The sequence below is a fragment of the Trachemys scripta genome, chromosome 5 (assembly GCF_013100865.1).
Source record: "Trachemys scripta elegans isolate TJP31775 chromosome 5, CAS_Tse_1.0, whole genome shotgun sequence".
Taxonomy (NCBI): domain Eukaryota; kingdom Metazoa; phylum Chordata; order Testudines; family Emydidae; genus Trachemys; species Trachemys scripta.
This window is the reverse complement of record NC_048302.1, coordinates 28,748,649-28,765,820: the sequence shown is the minus strand read 5'-3', so window position 1 is coordinate 28,765,820 and position 17,172 is coordinate 28,748,649. Positions and strand designations below refer to the sequence as shown.

At 42.1% G+C, this 17,172-nt stretch overlaps 1 protein-coding gene across 1 annotated transcript in view; it reads left to right on the top strand.

The window, feature by feature from the left end:
- Positions 1-1,574: 1,574 nt before the first annotated feature.
- TACR3 (tachykinin receptor 3) overlaps positions 1,575-17,172 on the top strand; it is a 74,064-nt gene continuing 58,466 nt past the window's right edge. The window contains exon 1 of the mRNA XM_034772461.1: positions 1,575-2,056. Coding sequence (XP_034628352.1) covers positions 1,581-2,056 — 476 coding nt within the window. The 5' untranslated portion in view covers positions 1,575-1,580. The remainder of the gene's footprint in view (positions 2,057-17,172) is intronic.

Genomic DNA, 17,172 nt, shown 5'->3' with positions numbered 1-17,172 from the left:
TAATACTTCATCTCTGACATCCCAAAGAAAATATATTCTGATGCCAAGTATTAGTTCTAAATTGTTGAAGTATGGAGCAGAATGGCACTGAAATGCACTCATTGCTTGCACCGTGCAATGCTTCAGATAGTCGGTGTTTGACGGATTTGACAGTGCCTTCCAATCAACATCTGCACGAAGCAGAATCTCTATGCCAACTGCAGTTACAGAACTAAGAAATATGTGGCATTACATCAGGTTATAAACCCAGCCGCTTTACCTCGTCCCATTGAGAAATTGACATCAATCAATGAAGATAGCTATACTGGTTGCTCAAATTAAGAAAAGGTGCAAGAAGTTCAGGTAAACGAAAAATGTTTACAATTGCCCAGTGAATTCAGAGCAGGTAGGGTTTGTACAATATAAACAATTATTATAAACCTGGACTACTGGATTTTTTTTTCAGTACAAAGAAAATAAAATCCTGCTGATTTCCCCAGGTTTAGGAAAATTTTACCTTACTGTCAATTCTACACAAAGGACCATATTATGTTATCAATTGAAATCAATAGTTGCTGAATAAACTGGTAGCTTTATAACATCCAAAGATTATTCTATGAGGAAAGATTCATTAATTTAAACTTTATAAATGTTTCCTGACAGAATTAACTATTACATGTAAAGAAGTGCAGTAGAAAGCAGCAAGATTTATCATTCATTTATCTCATGAAAAATGTCATTGCTTTAGATCTGTAACAGCAGGAATAAATAGCATGCGGTCAAATGAAAACTTGGTGAAGGAGGGGTGGGGGAAAAGATGAGCATCAAAAGAGGATCTTAATAAATTGTTCTCAAGAATGTGTTAATACAAATCAGGGATGTATCTGATGTCCACTAATACTGCCAGCCAGACTGGCTGCTGCCCTTAGCAGAATGCCCAGCATTTCTCAGAGAATGTTCTGACAGAATACAGAATGGAAGTGACAATATAGTGTGGTTTTATTAGCATCTGAGACTTGGAATGTTCAATTGATTCCAAAAACACAGAGCCCTACAAAGCTGGGGAAAGGAGTATAACAACAAAACAGGCATGAGCATGAAAGGGTAAAGAGGGAAGTGAAGGGGGAAGGGGGTGGGGAGAGGGGGAGAGGATTTATTCTCTTTGTTCCTTCCTTCACAGCTACTGAACGTGGATGCTGCTGACAGTGAATGAAAGCTGGGGAGAGGAGGAGGGAGAAGAGAGAGAAAAAAAGTGTCATCACCCCACTCCCTTTAGGACGCCGGGGAACACACAATCCTATAAAAGGTGCTTCAGCTCCTGATCCCCTTCTCCTTCAGCAAAGCAGAGAGAGAGCTGGCTGCACAGAGAGGGAAGGGGACAGACAGCGTGTACTACTCACAAGCAGCAGCTCTCCTGGTGTAGCATCCTTTTATAGTTTAAGCAGCATAACCACATGTGGTGTTGCTCAAGCTTGCTCTGATCCCTCTCTCACTTCCACTAAGCTGTTCTCATTTTGTTGATCAACTTTTTGGGGGGGTGGGGGGTGGGAGGGGAAGTGGAGGAGACTTTCATATTGCTGGGACAAGGGAGGACATTCAAGATGACTTCTATACCTGCATCCAGCTGGAGTGCAAATGAGAGCAGCAGCTGGAACACGAGCTTTTCTGGGTCAGGAGGCAACTGGGGGCAGCCTCTGGGAGCTCAGGCTGGTAACATCTCCTCCCCTTTAGCACCCACAACAGCTAACTTCTCCAACCAATTTGTGCAGCCCTCCTGGCGCATTGCCCTGTGGTCTCTGGCTTATGGCGGGGTGGTGGCCGTGGCCGTCCTTGGCAACCTGATTGTCATCTGGATCATCTTGGCTCACAAGCGTATGAGGACAGTGACTAATTATTTCCTGGTGAATCTGGCCTTCTCGGATGCCTCCATGGCTGCTTTCAACACCCTCATCAACTTCATCTATGCCCTGCACAACGAGTGGTACTTTGGGGAGGCTTACTGCCGCTTCCACAACTTCTTCCCCATCACTGCAGTCTTTGCCAGCATCTACTCCATGACAGCGATTGCCGTGGACAGGTGAGAGAAGGGAGGGGACAGGTGGAGATGATGGGGTGGAGACAGAATCTCTCTGCTGAAAAATCCCTGAGGGAGAAAGCCAAATAGGTGAGGGGGTTGAGTGATGAACACTGCACCTAAAGTGCTCTGTGTGGAAATTCTGCTGCAGTCCTTGTGTCTGTCAGACAGATCAGCACGGACACTCCACTGTGCCTTTTCAAGATCCCTCCCTAATGCTCATTTTAACTTTTTCTTTCCTCCTCTGTCTGATTTACCTCTGTCTCTCTCTCTCCTCATCTTTTATTCCCTCTCCCTTAGTCTTGCTTTCACATTCTTTTCCTGCGTGAGGACTTCAGCAGCTGTCTGTGCTCCCATCCTTTCAATAATGATTGTGCTATGCCAGCGCCTGCTCTGGGTGTGCTCTTTACCCAGGGAGATGCTCCGTTCTTACGGTCCATGCCATTGTGCTACACCCTGCTGCTGGAGAGTCTATTCTAATGATGTGATTAGAGGAAGCATTTCAAATTTCCTTCTTTATTTCTGCAGCTGGCAGTCACTGAGGAGGACACATCCCAGAGAAGCATCTGCCTCTTCTTTGCTTCCTCAGCGGAGGGAAAGCAACCTCAGACTCTGTTGTCAGTAACTCCCCTAGCCGGAAGCTTCTTTCAGCTTTGCCCCTCCTGATCTTAGCTAATGAAATGATTTACATTGTCATTTGTGTATACCAGTAGGGGTGGCTACAGGAGGTATTATGTTTTTAATCAAGTGTATGATTTCCCTCTCAATAATCAGAGCAAGGAAGCCTGTGATCCTGAGAGAAAATAGAACAGGGACAAAACTTCATCCTGGTGTTCTTGATGCTAATGGAATGGGATTGATACAGAAGTTCCTATTGACGAGAGATTTGACACCATCAAATCTCTCGCAAAAATGTTTCACTAGATTGTTCCCTGACTCTTGCAAGATCAGTCTGTGGCTCTCCCTTAGGAAGCGCTCCCTTCTTCCTCATCACTTTCACATACACTGTATTGAAAGGGAGACTCGGCACTTCCTTCATGAGCCTAAGCAATTTAGTTTACATTCAGAAAAACTGGTAGCTTAAGATTGCAGATCTGCAGCAATAGGTAGTGTAGTTATTTCTAAGACTCTTTACTACGTGTTTGTTATTGCAGTGCATTTATAACTTTTTAAATGCAAGAGAGTACATAAGCTATTAAAATCATGTTGTGTAGGTTTGCTCACTTAACTTGCTAGAAAATATGAAACTTTGGGGTGACAATTTTTTTCAAAGGTTCCATCATATGAAGCTTTAAAAACAAGTGCAAAGACAGCAGCAGCATTCCTACAGAGCAGAAGGTCAGAATACTTCTTTGTGAGTTCTACTAAATTGTAAATCTGAAGGCTGAATTCTCAGCCACAAGAACTCATGCTAGGTACAGCTGACAGAAGAGTGGTTCTAAGCCACCTTTCCACTTCCTCTGCTCCTGGGGCCCGTGAGAGTCATTCTACCAGCCCCAAATTGTAAGAGCACACTGTGCTCTGACTTCACTCCTGCTATCAACTCACTGTACCTCACCTCCAACACACACTCCTCTGCTGAAGGGGAGGTAGAGTAGATGGAATAAAGATAGGTATGCCATCCTTATTACAGCCGAGGATTCCCCAACTGCCAATATAGGGATAATTTAATGTCCTCGGTGCTCCAAAGAGTCTTTAGTGGGTACTGAGGATCTTGCCCTAAGCTTTTATTCATATCTATCCAGATGCCTTGTCTGCATTTTTTGGTGAGAAAAAAAAAAAGAGATATTGCATTACACCAAATATTGCTAATTATTCTAGGAGATTGGAACCAAAGATGAAGTTGTCCTGTGTTACAAAGTCCTCAAGGAAGAAAGATTGGTGTATTTCTAGAATGAGTGAAAAACTACCTGCCCTGCTCCACACTGCCTAAAACTTAAGTGCTTGGCTTGGTTTTAACAGGTTGAAAGGCACACAAGTGTTTGAAATTCATTAGGTGCCATTCTTCCCTCTGACTGATCTCTGAGAACAAGTGACTGGGCTCAGAGATCAGAACAGGGGCTGTCACCAGAAGACATCTCCCTCCCCCACAGGCACCTGCACCCAGAAAACACACACACACACACACACACACACACACACACACACTCTACGCTTGGTGTGTGGGCGGGGGGGGTGCAATCAACTGTGAAACGAGTCCTTTTCTTGACAGAGTATAAACAAATATTCAGCTCTCTGCAGGGTTTATCAAAAGCCTTTTAAGACAAAAATCTCCCCTTCTGAGGCTCAAGCAGGAGAGCAGCAGCCACTACTGCCTTCTTTTACACCTAAACAGCTGGGCCAGACACCCAAATGCACATGCTCTGTATCTTTTAACCCTTCCCCACCTGCTTCTACAGCACATCCCTGCAGACTCATAAGGAAACAGTTTAGCTGGGAATCCCAAGGAGGATCCAAGGCCCAACCCCTCATGGGACCCAGCTAGGTAGCACATCCATCACAGGACATTGTTCTCAAAGAGGTCACTTCCTGGAGAAGAAATATAATGTTGGGTTCCTGCTTGCTTTCATGAAAGATCTCATGCCTTCTGCCAGAGTCAGGATGTTGCTTCTGGTATCCTGGTCAAGTTTTAACTCCAGCAATTAAATTCTGTCAATCTAAATACCTCCAACATTATCAATTGGATATGTTATATTCTTCACTTCCTGTCTTAATCTGATGTGTAAGTTCTGTTAAACAGTTGTCACATTCCACATCGGACACATGTGCATTTCAGCAGTGGGTTAAGTGATCCGTTTTTCATGCCTACCTCACAGAGGTGCTACATGTCTTAGTTCATTACTGTCTGTTATATACTTGATTTCCCCACATGAAAGGCACTATAGAAATGCAAAGGTTACTTTACAGCTATTTTATCTATAAATCACTTCCATGTAGTGTGCCAGGGCACTTAGGAAACAGCAGTGAAATAAAATACAATATAATTAGCATGCCAAGAAAACAATGTTAAGAAAAAATATTTAAGAACCATATGCCAAAGCATCAAATTTAAAACACCAGGGGGGAATGCTACACAAGGACTGACATTAAACAAACAGCTTCTTTTGCAGAGATGTATATGTCCCATATGACTAAAAGCTATTAAAAAATCAAGGTTCTGAGACTCAAAAATGCATACCTGTAACCGAGTTTTATTGATTGTGTGTACTAGTATTCACACAGTACAGGTTATTCTTCACTGACCCAGGTGTCATTAACTATCAGGAAGGGTATTGATCAAAGTCTCAAGTGATGTGGATTTCCTTCAGTACTTCTAGGACTCTCTGTTGCATGACTAAGTCAAGTTCTTGGATGGATGTGCTTTATCAATTCTGTGTTCAGTATGAAGTCACTGGAACCCACACAGGCCATCCCAAACTAAGGCGATCTCCTCTGTGAAGCTGATAGAGGTGCTGGGTTCAGAAGTGGAGGATGAAGATATTTTGAGTCAATGAAATTATTCACAGTCCAAATCAGTTCAATGTGTAAATTTAGCAGCCTCTAACAGAGGAGAAGTAAAACATCTAGTTTTCTCCCACAGCCATCATCTAGGCTTGTAAGAAGGCCACGTTTTGAAGTCTGACTTTATTTGATGTTTCCCACTACCAATTTTCATTTCTACTTGCCCTCTTTCAGATTGGTGAGGAAAAACTGAGGTTCCAAGGGTAAAGCAGTAAAGGGATGCTTTGGTACCAGACCCAGTGAATGATCATCATAATTCTACCCTTCTCCCCTTTCCACCAGCTACGCTGATCTCAGCATAGAAGAGAGGGTGGTGTGCTCATGCTGGAAGAGTTGGGTAGTTTAATTCTTGTTTTCTCTATACCCATTTCCAGTTAGAAAAATCAGGCTTACCCTATGAACTACTCTGTGTTTAGTCCTTGAAATTAACTTTGATAATACTGGTGAAAATGGGTAGGTTTTGGAGTATTGCATCACAGGCATTGTCAGCATGGATGTTGAAGACTCCCAGGATAAAAAGCTTTGGGAATTTTATGTGCATAATGAAAGGTAGCATCTCAGTTTTCATGTATTTCTTTTCATGGATATTAATATTATTAACGCACATGGAAAAAAAAAATCACTACAACTAATGTACTGTTAATGTTTCCATAATAATTCTCTCACCTTTTCCAAGGTTCATAAATACATTATGAAAGGAGTCACCAGATAGCAATGTTACACATATCTTAGAAGTCTGTTTTCCTAGTATGCAAAGAAGTTTTTGCTCCTTGAAGAAATGCCATATTGTTATTAGCTTTTTATATGCAGTAGTTCTTGGAGGAAGCAGTGGCTGATAGTTTGTTCTCTGGATTTGGAGACGCTTTCCAGGAACCAAGTGCTGGAGTGTAGGCTAAGATTTCTGAAGAGTGATTTGCTTGTGTGCTATTTGTGATGCCTCTGTTCCAGGATGTGTGTGTATAGGATATAGCCGGACTCTGCATCACTCATTTCTCCTTCACTCGAAAGCCAACCTGCAAGGCCCCCGAATTTGCTACTACTCAGCAGAGGGGCAACATTGCCATCAGAAGCAGTATTGGTATTGGAAAGAGAGGTGTGTGTATATATAACAACTGATTTTTCCCCACCTTATTAATATTTCTGATAAAGCAAAACAAGACCGCTAGAGAAATAAATGCACAAAGTTGGACATAAGTATCTTAACATACATTCTAGATTTCCTAGTCTGGAAATTCATGTTTCTACTTTGTATTTAAACTTGTACCATCGTGCCTACATATGAAGAGGTTCACACACCACAAGCCCTTCCTCATGGGCAGGTGTGGCATAGCAGCTCTCTGTCCATATGGCATTCCCTGCGGACAGTTGCTCCATTACTGCAGTGGTCTCTCTCCCCAAAACTCAGCCGTTCAGCCCAGGAATGATTTAATACACCCCTTTTCGGGTTACAAAATCCAATAGGACAACAGTCCAAATGCCATTTCCAGATAGCGTTCAATCCCAGCTCAAGGGTTGATTCCACTATATCAGTAGCTAGGAGAGGAGCCCAGCCCATCTGCTACTCTGGGTTCTCACCTAAGGAACCTATAACTAGCAATCAAGGTCCTCAGTACTCATCCCTAGGCTCCTTCCTGCCAACTCTCCCTATCTCCTTTTGCTCTAGGAGCTTACTCTTCTCCCCATGGTTATTTCACCCCTCCTAGCTTCTTACCAGACTGCTTACTCCAGGATAGGCACTCAGGCCTTATGCTCCCCCTAGACTTCCTTCTTGTCACTGAGTCACTCTCATCCCAGGAAGTGACTAGAGCCTCCTTCCATTGCAGCCCCCTCTGTTTTTCAGTTTCCTGGTTTTATACTATTGTCCCACCTCTTTCCCCAGCTGGGTTTCATTCTCAATTAACTCTGGCCCTCCTTCTCTCAGTTGAGGCAGGATAACCTAATTGGCCTCTCAGAGCTGGTGTTGGGTGCACATCCCCTCACTCTAGGACTATACTATTTTATGTGAAAGCAGGCAATTATGACTAGAGCTGTGCAAAATACTTGTACTGAGCCTCAAACTAGCCAGAGCCTGTAACTACAAAAGTTAGAAGACAGTGAACCGCCCTCCCTGAATTACACTCCATTGCTACCATTCCCTCCTACAACCCCCATAACGTATTTCATTGGACCTTTAGATGGCTTAGGGCTTAATCAAAACAAAAACAATGGGAATCTTTTGGCTGATTTCAAGAAGTTTAGCTCAGGCCATTCAGGAGGCATTATAGGGCTTGTTGGGGAGTAGTCAGGGGTCCCTTTGGCACAAGGGTTCAGTCTAGGGTAGGAAGGGGCATTTTGTCAGAGCTTCAAATGAGCCTGCAAGGGTGATTTGTCTCCAACCCACAAGAACCAAACTGCAGGGTTCAGTAGTGGCCAGGAACCTCTTTGCAAAGCAACACATGTAAAGATTCCACTGCCCTAATTGCTACTCCTTCCTTAAACAAAGAGGAAATAATTAATCCAATACATTTTCTACAATATAAAATTACTGTTTTAAACAGAAAGAAAGTGACTAATGTGTTCTACCACTGATCTACGCCATTCATTTTAACAAAAGAAACTCTTAAAAGTGCAGCTCTGTGCTCATGTCTTGTGTTCTTGTATTCTACTCAATATTTTTTTTGCCTCTGTTGCTTCACCCTTCCCTTGCTGAGCAAATGGAGCTAACACTCTATTTGAACATATTAATGTTCCATACATCACTGCTTTTGCTTGTGAACTAATTACATAGTGTTAGAGCTCTTTGTTTGCTCCATGTAAATAGTCTATGCTTGACGTTTCTCTTGGAAACTGAAAAGCTTGTTTCTTTCCAATAAATCCATACTCCTTTCATAATCAGGCCCTCTTTTAGACAAAACTTCTATTGCCTTCATTAGAGAGACAAGGTGTGTGAAGTAATATCTTCTATTGGATCAACTTCTGTTGGTGAGAGAGACAAGCTTTCGAGCCACGCAGAGCACTTCCTGACAGTATGATGGCATCCCAACAGGCCTGGTTTCTGAAAAATCTTCCTCCTAAACAGTGCTTCCAAGAGTACTGGTTGCTTTGGGGGAAAAAACAAACAAACAAAAAAATCCTTGATTTCATAGTTTTTTATACTTTAAGATTAATCATCTTGATGGAAGTGAATACATGATTGATTTTATATGGAAGTTTGGTTCAATATATTTCTTTCTATGTGCAATAACTTGGACCCTCATTTCTTTTGCTAAAAAATACTGATATCTTAATTCTCATATCGTGGCCAGCGTAGCTAATACATCACATCCTGAAATGAGTCATTGACTCTAACGGTATCATAGAAATCAATGGACTAATCCTGGAGCTGCAGATGCTAAAATCTTCTCAGGCTCCAGACTTAAAAGTAGCGATGTACCTACTTCAACAAATTACCGTGCTGAAATTGGAATTCTTCATATCAGGAATATTTTGCATATGGTGAGGTGTGCTCTCCACAGATAGCAGTAATGTGTAAACGGTCTCTCAACACAGATAGCAGTAATGTGTAAACGGTCTCTCAATTCCTTATTTTTATTTTCCTTATTGATAACATTGGATTCATACCATAGGCCCAACATGTCACATGGCTAGCCCATTGCCACATTAGCATTTTCAAAGCATTCATTTCATGATTCACCTTTGTTTGATCTTAAGTCTAATCATAGCATATTAAACACACATATATTTCCATGTTTTACTAACCATCTTTATTTTTCATTTCATCTGCTTTGAAAAGTTCAGACCCAAAATGGAATCTACTCAACATAGTTATTTATTCTGAAACATACCAACCCTCCAAAACAACATTTATAGCATAGAGGTTTTTTTTCAGGAAGGCAATCTGCTAACAAATCTGGGATGCAAATTCTCTTTGTGATTGTTGGCAATGGCTTGCCCCGTTCCTCCCACTACATGTGCATATGATTACCCTTTCTGTCATGTCTGTCTGTTTGATTTATTCCTTTGAGGAGCTAAAAAACTCTGTACTTTGACATCTGTATTCAGAGAATATCTGAGTATCCAGATAGTTAATTTCTTCAGCTACGTCAAAGTTAGGTCACTTGCTTTGAATATCACTTTAATATATTATTCTCCTAGGATTTTATCACAGCAACAAAAATATTCACTTAATAAAAATGTACTTGTATAGTGCCATTCCACCTGAATATCTCTAGCCACTTCACAAATAGTCACAGTTTATGGATTAGGCCTCCCAGCGTCCCAGTGAGATCAATTAGCATTTCCCCCCATTTCACAGATGGGGACAGTAAAGCATAGAGAAGTCAAGGATTTCTTTTTCAAACATGTCCTCTACTTTTGACTGTGCCAGTTTTTGAGTGCCCTATCTGAGACAAATAGGACTTGATTTTCAGCACTGCTGACTATCTACATCACCAATTGACTTCATGGCCTATTGTTGTCTTACATTATGTCTACACTAGCACTTTTGTCGGTAAAACTTCTGTTGGTCAGGGGTTTGAAAAAAATACATAGGTGACACCAGCAGCAGTGTGGACAGCACTATGTTGGCAGGAGATGCTCTCTTGCCAACATAGCTATGGCCGCTTGCTGGGGGTGGTTTAATTATTCCAATGGGAGAGCTATCTCCCATCGGCATAGAGCAGTTACACGAGAGACTTTACAGCGGCACAGCTGCATCAGTACAGTTGTGCCACTGTACAGTCTGTAGTGTAGACGTAGCCTATGAGTTTGAATACTCGAATGTAGCGACGTCCACAATTAGCAGACATTTTTGAAACTGAGACCTAAATGAACTGGCCAAGGTCACATAGGAAGTATGTGGCCTTGCAATGTTCCCTCTAATTTTTTCCATCCATGCAGAATGAATTTCGTTATGTGCACCAATAGCGAGGTAATGTGCGGCTGTGCGCCACCAGTAGAAACAAAATACCTAGATAGAATATATTTTTTTTTCAAGTTACCATAGGGATAAGTACTCCAGCCAGGACAGGTTAGGCATTTTATAATTCACTACTCAAAGAATTAAATTTAAGCATAAAAGAGAAATAAAATTATGAAATGCATAGACCAGTCAGAAAAAAACTAAAATAACAGCACTTTGAAAGAATAGTATTACAGAGAATATATGTACATTGCAGGAAGTGCCAAGAAGTAACAGCACCACCACCACCACCACCACATGTGTTGGGAGGTGAGTGAAAGACATAGTGTGTGTGTGTCAGAGACAATGGGTGTGGGGGTAAGACAGAGACAGTGTGTGTGTGGGTGTGTGTCAAAGACAGACAGTGTATGTGTGTGTGAGAGAGACACAGAGACAAAACGTGTGTGTATATATCTGTGTGAGAAACAGAGTGTGTATGTGTGAGAGACAGAGAAACAGTGTGTGTGTGAGAGAGAAAGAGAGAGTGCTTGTGTGTGTGCTGGCTTCTGGAGAAGTCTCTGAGAGACCATGCGCTGTCCCTTTAAGGCACTCACACCAGAAGGCTCAGACCACAGCAGCTCTCCTGCTCCTGAGCCCTGGCCCCTTTCCCCCGCTCTGCAGAGATGGGGTACACCCTGACATCAGCCCCCCCCCCATCCCTCCCGCTCTGCAAAGCAAACGGGGGGGTCCTGGGAGCAGCTGGCCAGGTGCTCCAAGGTAGAGAGCAGGAGCAATGCAGCTGCAAAGCAGCAGTGGGAGTGGCACCTAAACACACACGGTAGTGTGCCCCTCTGCTAATTAAGTGTGCGGCACTTGCTTCACTCCTGGGCGGCCACACAACAACACAGCTTAGAAAAGAACACAGTGTGGCAGTGTCAGAAATAGAACATGGGGCTCATGGATCCCATTTTTCTGGTTTAGATAAAAAGACTCTCTTCCTTCTCTTTCCCAAGGCCTCTACACTCAGGTCCTCACTTTTTTCCTTCTTCACTTTCCTACTTCATCCTCTGAATACATTGCACCAGATTGTTAGCTAGTATAAATTGGAATAACTTTACTGAAGCCAGTGGAGCTACACCAATTTACAACAGCTGAGGATCCATCTGCCTTAGCTATTCAGCTCTCAGAATCATTTTCCTGTTAATTGTTCTACTTTTAGTTCCTGGTTTAGATTACTTGTGTTCTACTCTTAGATCTTATCATTTACAATTTAACACTCAATTTCTGAAGATCTATCAAATTAAAAACTCCATTAGCCTTCACAAACAAAATGTAGATAATTTGTTGGTAGATAATTAGGTTGTTTTTTGTCCTCAAAGTCTTCACTTGCTTTTGAAAGAGGATATAATTTACAGGTAGAATGGTTTAGTATCATTAATATATTAGATCTTGCATAACTGAAAATATAATTTCTTTTTTTATAAAACAGGACTACAGTAGAAAAATAGTCTCATATATACCCTAATATTTTGAAGGCTATTTAAGACAGCTGATTTTTCCCCAAAAATAATTTTCGTACATTCTAGCCTTGACCCTGCAGGGGTGAGGTGCTGATGAACACCTATAGCTATCAAATTTTTCACAATTTTATATAATTTAAATAAGATTTAAGTGGATTCAATATTTAAGGTTCTGGTCCAACTTCCAATGATGCCTTGGAATTATTAATAAGATTTGAAATTATTAATATGGAAATCACCAAACACTAATTTAACCATACATTATTTATTAAATCCAAAGGCCAAATGGTACTTATACAATTGCTCTAAGATGCCTAAAAAGCCTAAATAATAAGCAATTGACTACATCCAAACAGTAACAAAACATTTATAAGCATTTGACAAAGATACTTACCAACGGGTTAAACCCAGGGGTGCTTAGACCAATATCGGTCAGTTCCAGTGTGGTCAGGAAGGTATTAGCAATGAACCCTTTAAGAGTTTCCTTTTTATACCTTTTAATAAACAAGTGATGTAATTGCCAATTAACAATGTTAGCTAAAAAGCAACTTGAGGCAGTTCACCCTTATTTCCAGTCTTAATCCAGATAAGATTTGAAACCTGATTTCTTCCCAAGGCCTTTTCTCCCCTCCTTCTTGCTGCCAACAATTTTTCCATTGCACCTGGGTTCACATAGGATTTAACACTGGTGTGTGGGTTGGGAAGGGCTATGATGGCTCATTTTAAGACAGATTCTCTTTGTTTTATTTAAAACCATCTGCAGTTCTTCCTCTCAGTCAGAGGCTTTCCTTTTAGAATCTTCCTCTTATCTCATTAGTTATTCTTTGAACCAGACAGCCACCCTACTTCATTTCTTCTGGCCTTATAACTTATTATTTTCAAGGCCTTTCTTCTATTTGCTAATCAGGGCCTCACAACACATATATTTCCTTAACCAAAGTTAAAATAACCCTAATTCTTTAATTTCATAATTATCCTACAGGTTGGGATGTAAATTACACAATGTTGGTATTCTGCTCTCAATAAAATTATTCACAACTGCATGAGATTTGCATTTATGTGATGGGGCTGGAAATAAAAGATAGGATATAATAATTTTGCTGAAATAAGCTATTTATACTAGAAATTTGCCAGAGTAGAAAATTTTTATTGAATCCAGGTTCAGATTTTGCCTGCCCCCAAAGTTTAGGAGGTGATACTTTTATGCCCATTTCTAGCATACATACATAATGAAACACAATATATATATATAGTGGAATCAGGCAGGTCAGAAGAAGAATGAGCTCTCCTCAGCCCTTCCAGAGCTGGGAAAGCTGATTCTACCAGACTTTCAACACCACCCTGCTGGGTAGTGTTCCTATTTTAAAAGGAATCTCTTTAATCTGAGGAATTAAATTAAGGCTAAGTAAATACATTACCAAGGACATATTGCAAATCAGAATAGCTTGGAATGAAAGATAAGATCACAAAGGAAACTGCAGCTCTTTAGTGAGGAAAACTGACACTTTTTCATAACTAGCTTCAATTTTCCCTCATCTTTGAGAGCTGAGGGTGAGAGAAAGATCACCTTTAGTATCAGAGAGGAAATCTGCTTTATCTGCCAAGGTCTCTGAAAATCAGATTTTCAATCCAATATCAATTTTGCCTAAGATTGCATTATAAAGAGTTTTTTGAACTTCTCTGCAATGATTGTCTGAGAAGCAAGGACAGTGTTCTTTGCTTCCACCATAGCATCCACAAAGCCTCGATCAATTGATTTGTTTGAAGAGGTGAATAGCCTGATTATTCCAACCTTCCTTCATGGTGGGGACTGCGGAAATTTCTAGAAACTTTACAAACACAACCCAGAAACTGAAGCCAGGGGTGGGTGCAGTGAACTGCAGCAGCCTGTTTATTAAGTGATGTGTTTAAAACAGGCTTAGGATCAGCCTCTTTTAGACACTGCCTTACTCTCCTTGCCACATTACATTAGCCGTAACCCACAGAGGTACTCCAGCTGGAGCCCCCTCAGAACAAAAGAAAGAGCAGCCCATAGAATGTTTCATGAGGGGCCCTCAACTTAAATATTAGCTATCCCACTTGGTCCAGAATAGCCAGGATTTAGTGATCGTCAGGGCAGGCCCATCTATTTACTCAGGCATTTGGGGAAGGAGAAACATGATAGGGGCTGGTGTGTGTGTGTAAGGAAGGAGAATATTATTGGGCTTTTTACTTTGTTTGTTTATTTTTGATTTGGGGGTGGGGAGTAGCTGCTGGCTTTCCTTTTGATTGTAATTTTAAATTGGACAAAGAGACCAAGGGCCTGATCCACATCCCACTGAAGCAGTGGAAGAACTCCTGTTGACTCCAGTGGGCAGTAGCCTCACAATATGGGGCCAGATTTTCAGCTGATTTAAATGGAAGAGCTCCATTTACGTTAATGGAGCTGTCCCTACGTACATCAGCTGATGATCTGACCCACTGTTTTAGGTGAAATATTGAAAAAAACACTCCTTTAATGTGTTTTTAACACATCAATTTCATACGCTACAAACCTACAATAAAATGCCTTATAATTTTATGAGTTACATTAAGTAAATTAAATGTTTATATTAGAGAGCTCCTTAATGCCACTCACATGTGCCCAAATACAACTCTAAACAAGGGCTGCTATAAAAAACTGATAGTGTGACTCATTTTCACAGACAAAGAACCAGGTTGCCTTGTGACTGTAACTGGTTAGTATACTGTTCAGGCAACTACTTCTGGAAAGAATATGCAATTGAGAAATTAAAGGAGCCAATGATGAGTTTCAGTAAAAAAGTAAATCATGGACAAAATTCATCCCAGGTGTAACTCCACTCAAGTCAGTGGAGATACACAGAGAAAAAATTAGCCCAGAGTCTTTAGCCTGGGGTTGGAAAATTCAGAATCCATGTTACCAGGGTCCCACCTGCCCAAAGCTGCAACTGTAACTTTTCTTATATCAGGTGGTCTCTAGTGTGGTGGGGGCTCAATGGAAATGTTCACATAGTTTAAAACAGCATTATCCTTTCTTCTAATTTACCATTGGTGATAAAGGAAGATGGCCCTGCCCAGTTTCTGGCCTCTTCCTTCGCTGTGACAAACATCCCTACCATGTGTCCAGGGGGTCTGTGCATAGAGGAGAACTCACACACCAATCTAGAAGGCATATGGCCCATATGAACTGACAAATTGGAAGTGAGCATCCATATAATTAGGAACGTTTTCACTTCACCTACAAGTTATTGTTCATTTAGGATGGGATTTTCAAAGGCATCAAAAGGAATGACCAAATCCCACTGACTTTCAATGGGAGTTGGGGATCTAACTTAGAGCTGGTTGGGAGAAAACCTGCACCATGAAAAAAAAATCTATTTTTTTAATTATATAAAATAAAATTAAAAAATCCAGAACATATTCACTTTTCAGTTGCGAAGAAATGTAAAATATTCAGTTATACTCTGAAGTTATACATTGATTTTATGGGGTGAAATCAGACCCGTCAAGCTGTTTAAACATATGGTGTTGAAACTTCAGTTGTTATAACAGATTATCACTTAATCCCTTTAAAAGGTATTAGTCATTAGAAATTCTGAAACAAGCAGTTTTGCATATAGAAGAGAGCTTTTCATTTTTAATAGACTCGATGTTGATATCTATCTCTGCCTGAATTCTACTCCTGACAAACCATTTGAGGCATGTATGTGCAAAGAACCCTTGCCCGCTGTTGCTGCCTCCTGCCAAACTCACCTCCAGAAGCTTTCCTGTACTATTACTTTGCATGAAATTGGGAGCTACATTCTAGAGCATCACCTATTTCATATGGACACTTTGTCCTTTTATTTCACAGTGTGGAGATCTGAGGTCCAGGGAAGTGTCTATGGACCACATCTATGTGCACATACCTAAAAATCCTCAGACATATAGAGGTGCTAGAGCAGGGGTGGGCCACATCTGGGTATGGAAATTGTATAGCGGGCTATGAATGCTCACAAAATTGGGGGTTGGCATGTGGGAGGGGGTGAGGGTTCTGGCTGGGGGTATGGGCTCTGGGGTGGGCCTGGGGATGAGGGGTTGGGAGTGCAGAAAGATACTCCAGGCTGGGACTGAAGGGTTCAGAGGGTGGGAGGGGGGTCAGGGCTGGGGGAGGGGTGCAGGTTCCAGGTGGCGCTTATCTCAAGCAGCTCCCGGAAACAGTGGCATGTCCCCCGCTCCGGCTCCTACACAGAGGCGCAGCCAGGCAGCTCTGCGCACTGCCCCGTCTGTAGGCGCCGCCCCCACAGCTCCCATTGGCCATGGTTCCTAGTCAATGGGAGCTGTGAGGGCAGCGCTTGGGGTGGGGGCAGCGTGCGGAGCCCCCTGGCTGCCCCATGTGTAGGTACCAGAGGGGGGACATGCCGCTGCTTCCGGGAGCCACGCGGAGCCACAGCAAGACCCCAACCCCGCTCCCTGGCAGGAGCTTGAGGGCTGGATTAAAATGTCGGGGGGGGGGGGTGGATTCAGCCCCCAGGCTGTAGTTTGCCCACCCTTGTGCTAGAGGTTATGGATGGTTGCAAAAGTAATGTGGTATGTGGTATGCAGGTACCATGAAGATATGCATTCATGTTCATCACCTGTATAGCCACTGCATCTGCTGGATCTGGAAGATATTGGGTCAGGGTAGTGCAGGACATGATGACATGGTCTAAGCATTGCTACCATTGGCAGGGGGAGCTTGAGAAATAGGCGATTGCTGTGGAGGAGCAGGTCAGGGCCATAAAAGATGTGATGCATCTTTCTGCACAAGCACAGATGGCTTCCAAAGTTGCAGAACCATCATGGTTCCATTGCACCAGTGTGCATCAGGGACAGTACATTTTATATAGCAACCAGGGAGGTTTGAGCAGGAGCAAGAAAAAAAAAGCAAGGTGTGGCTAGTAGGTCTGCAACTATACAAATCTGTTGGCCAAGACCCCTGTGTAGGGTGAATATGGAGGTTGCAACAGCTCCTATGCTCCACAGCCTACCAACAAGGTGGAGAAGGAAGGATTCTTTCCTGTCCACCCTGGCATTAGTGCTCTGTGCCACTTATTTGAACTTGGTATGTGGAAATAGGATTTGGCCCTATTATAGCATTCTTTCAGGAAGACAGGGATATATCCCTAGGACCTGTTCCTGCCCCACTGACAAAATAGCACTGCCTATTGTTGCTTTAGACCAGTGGTTCTCAAACTGTG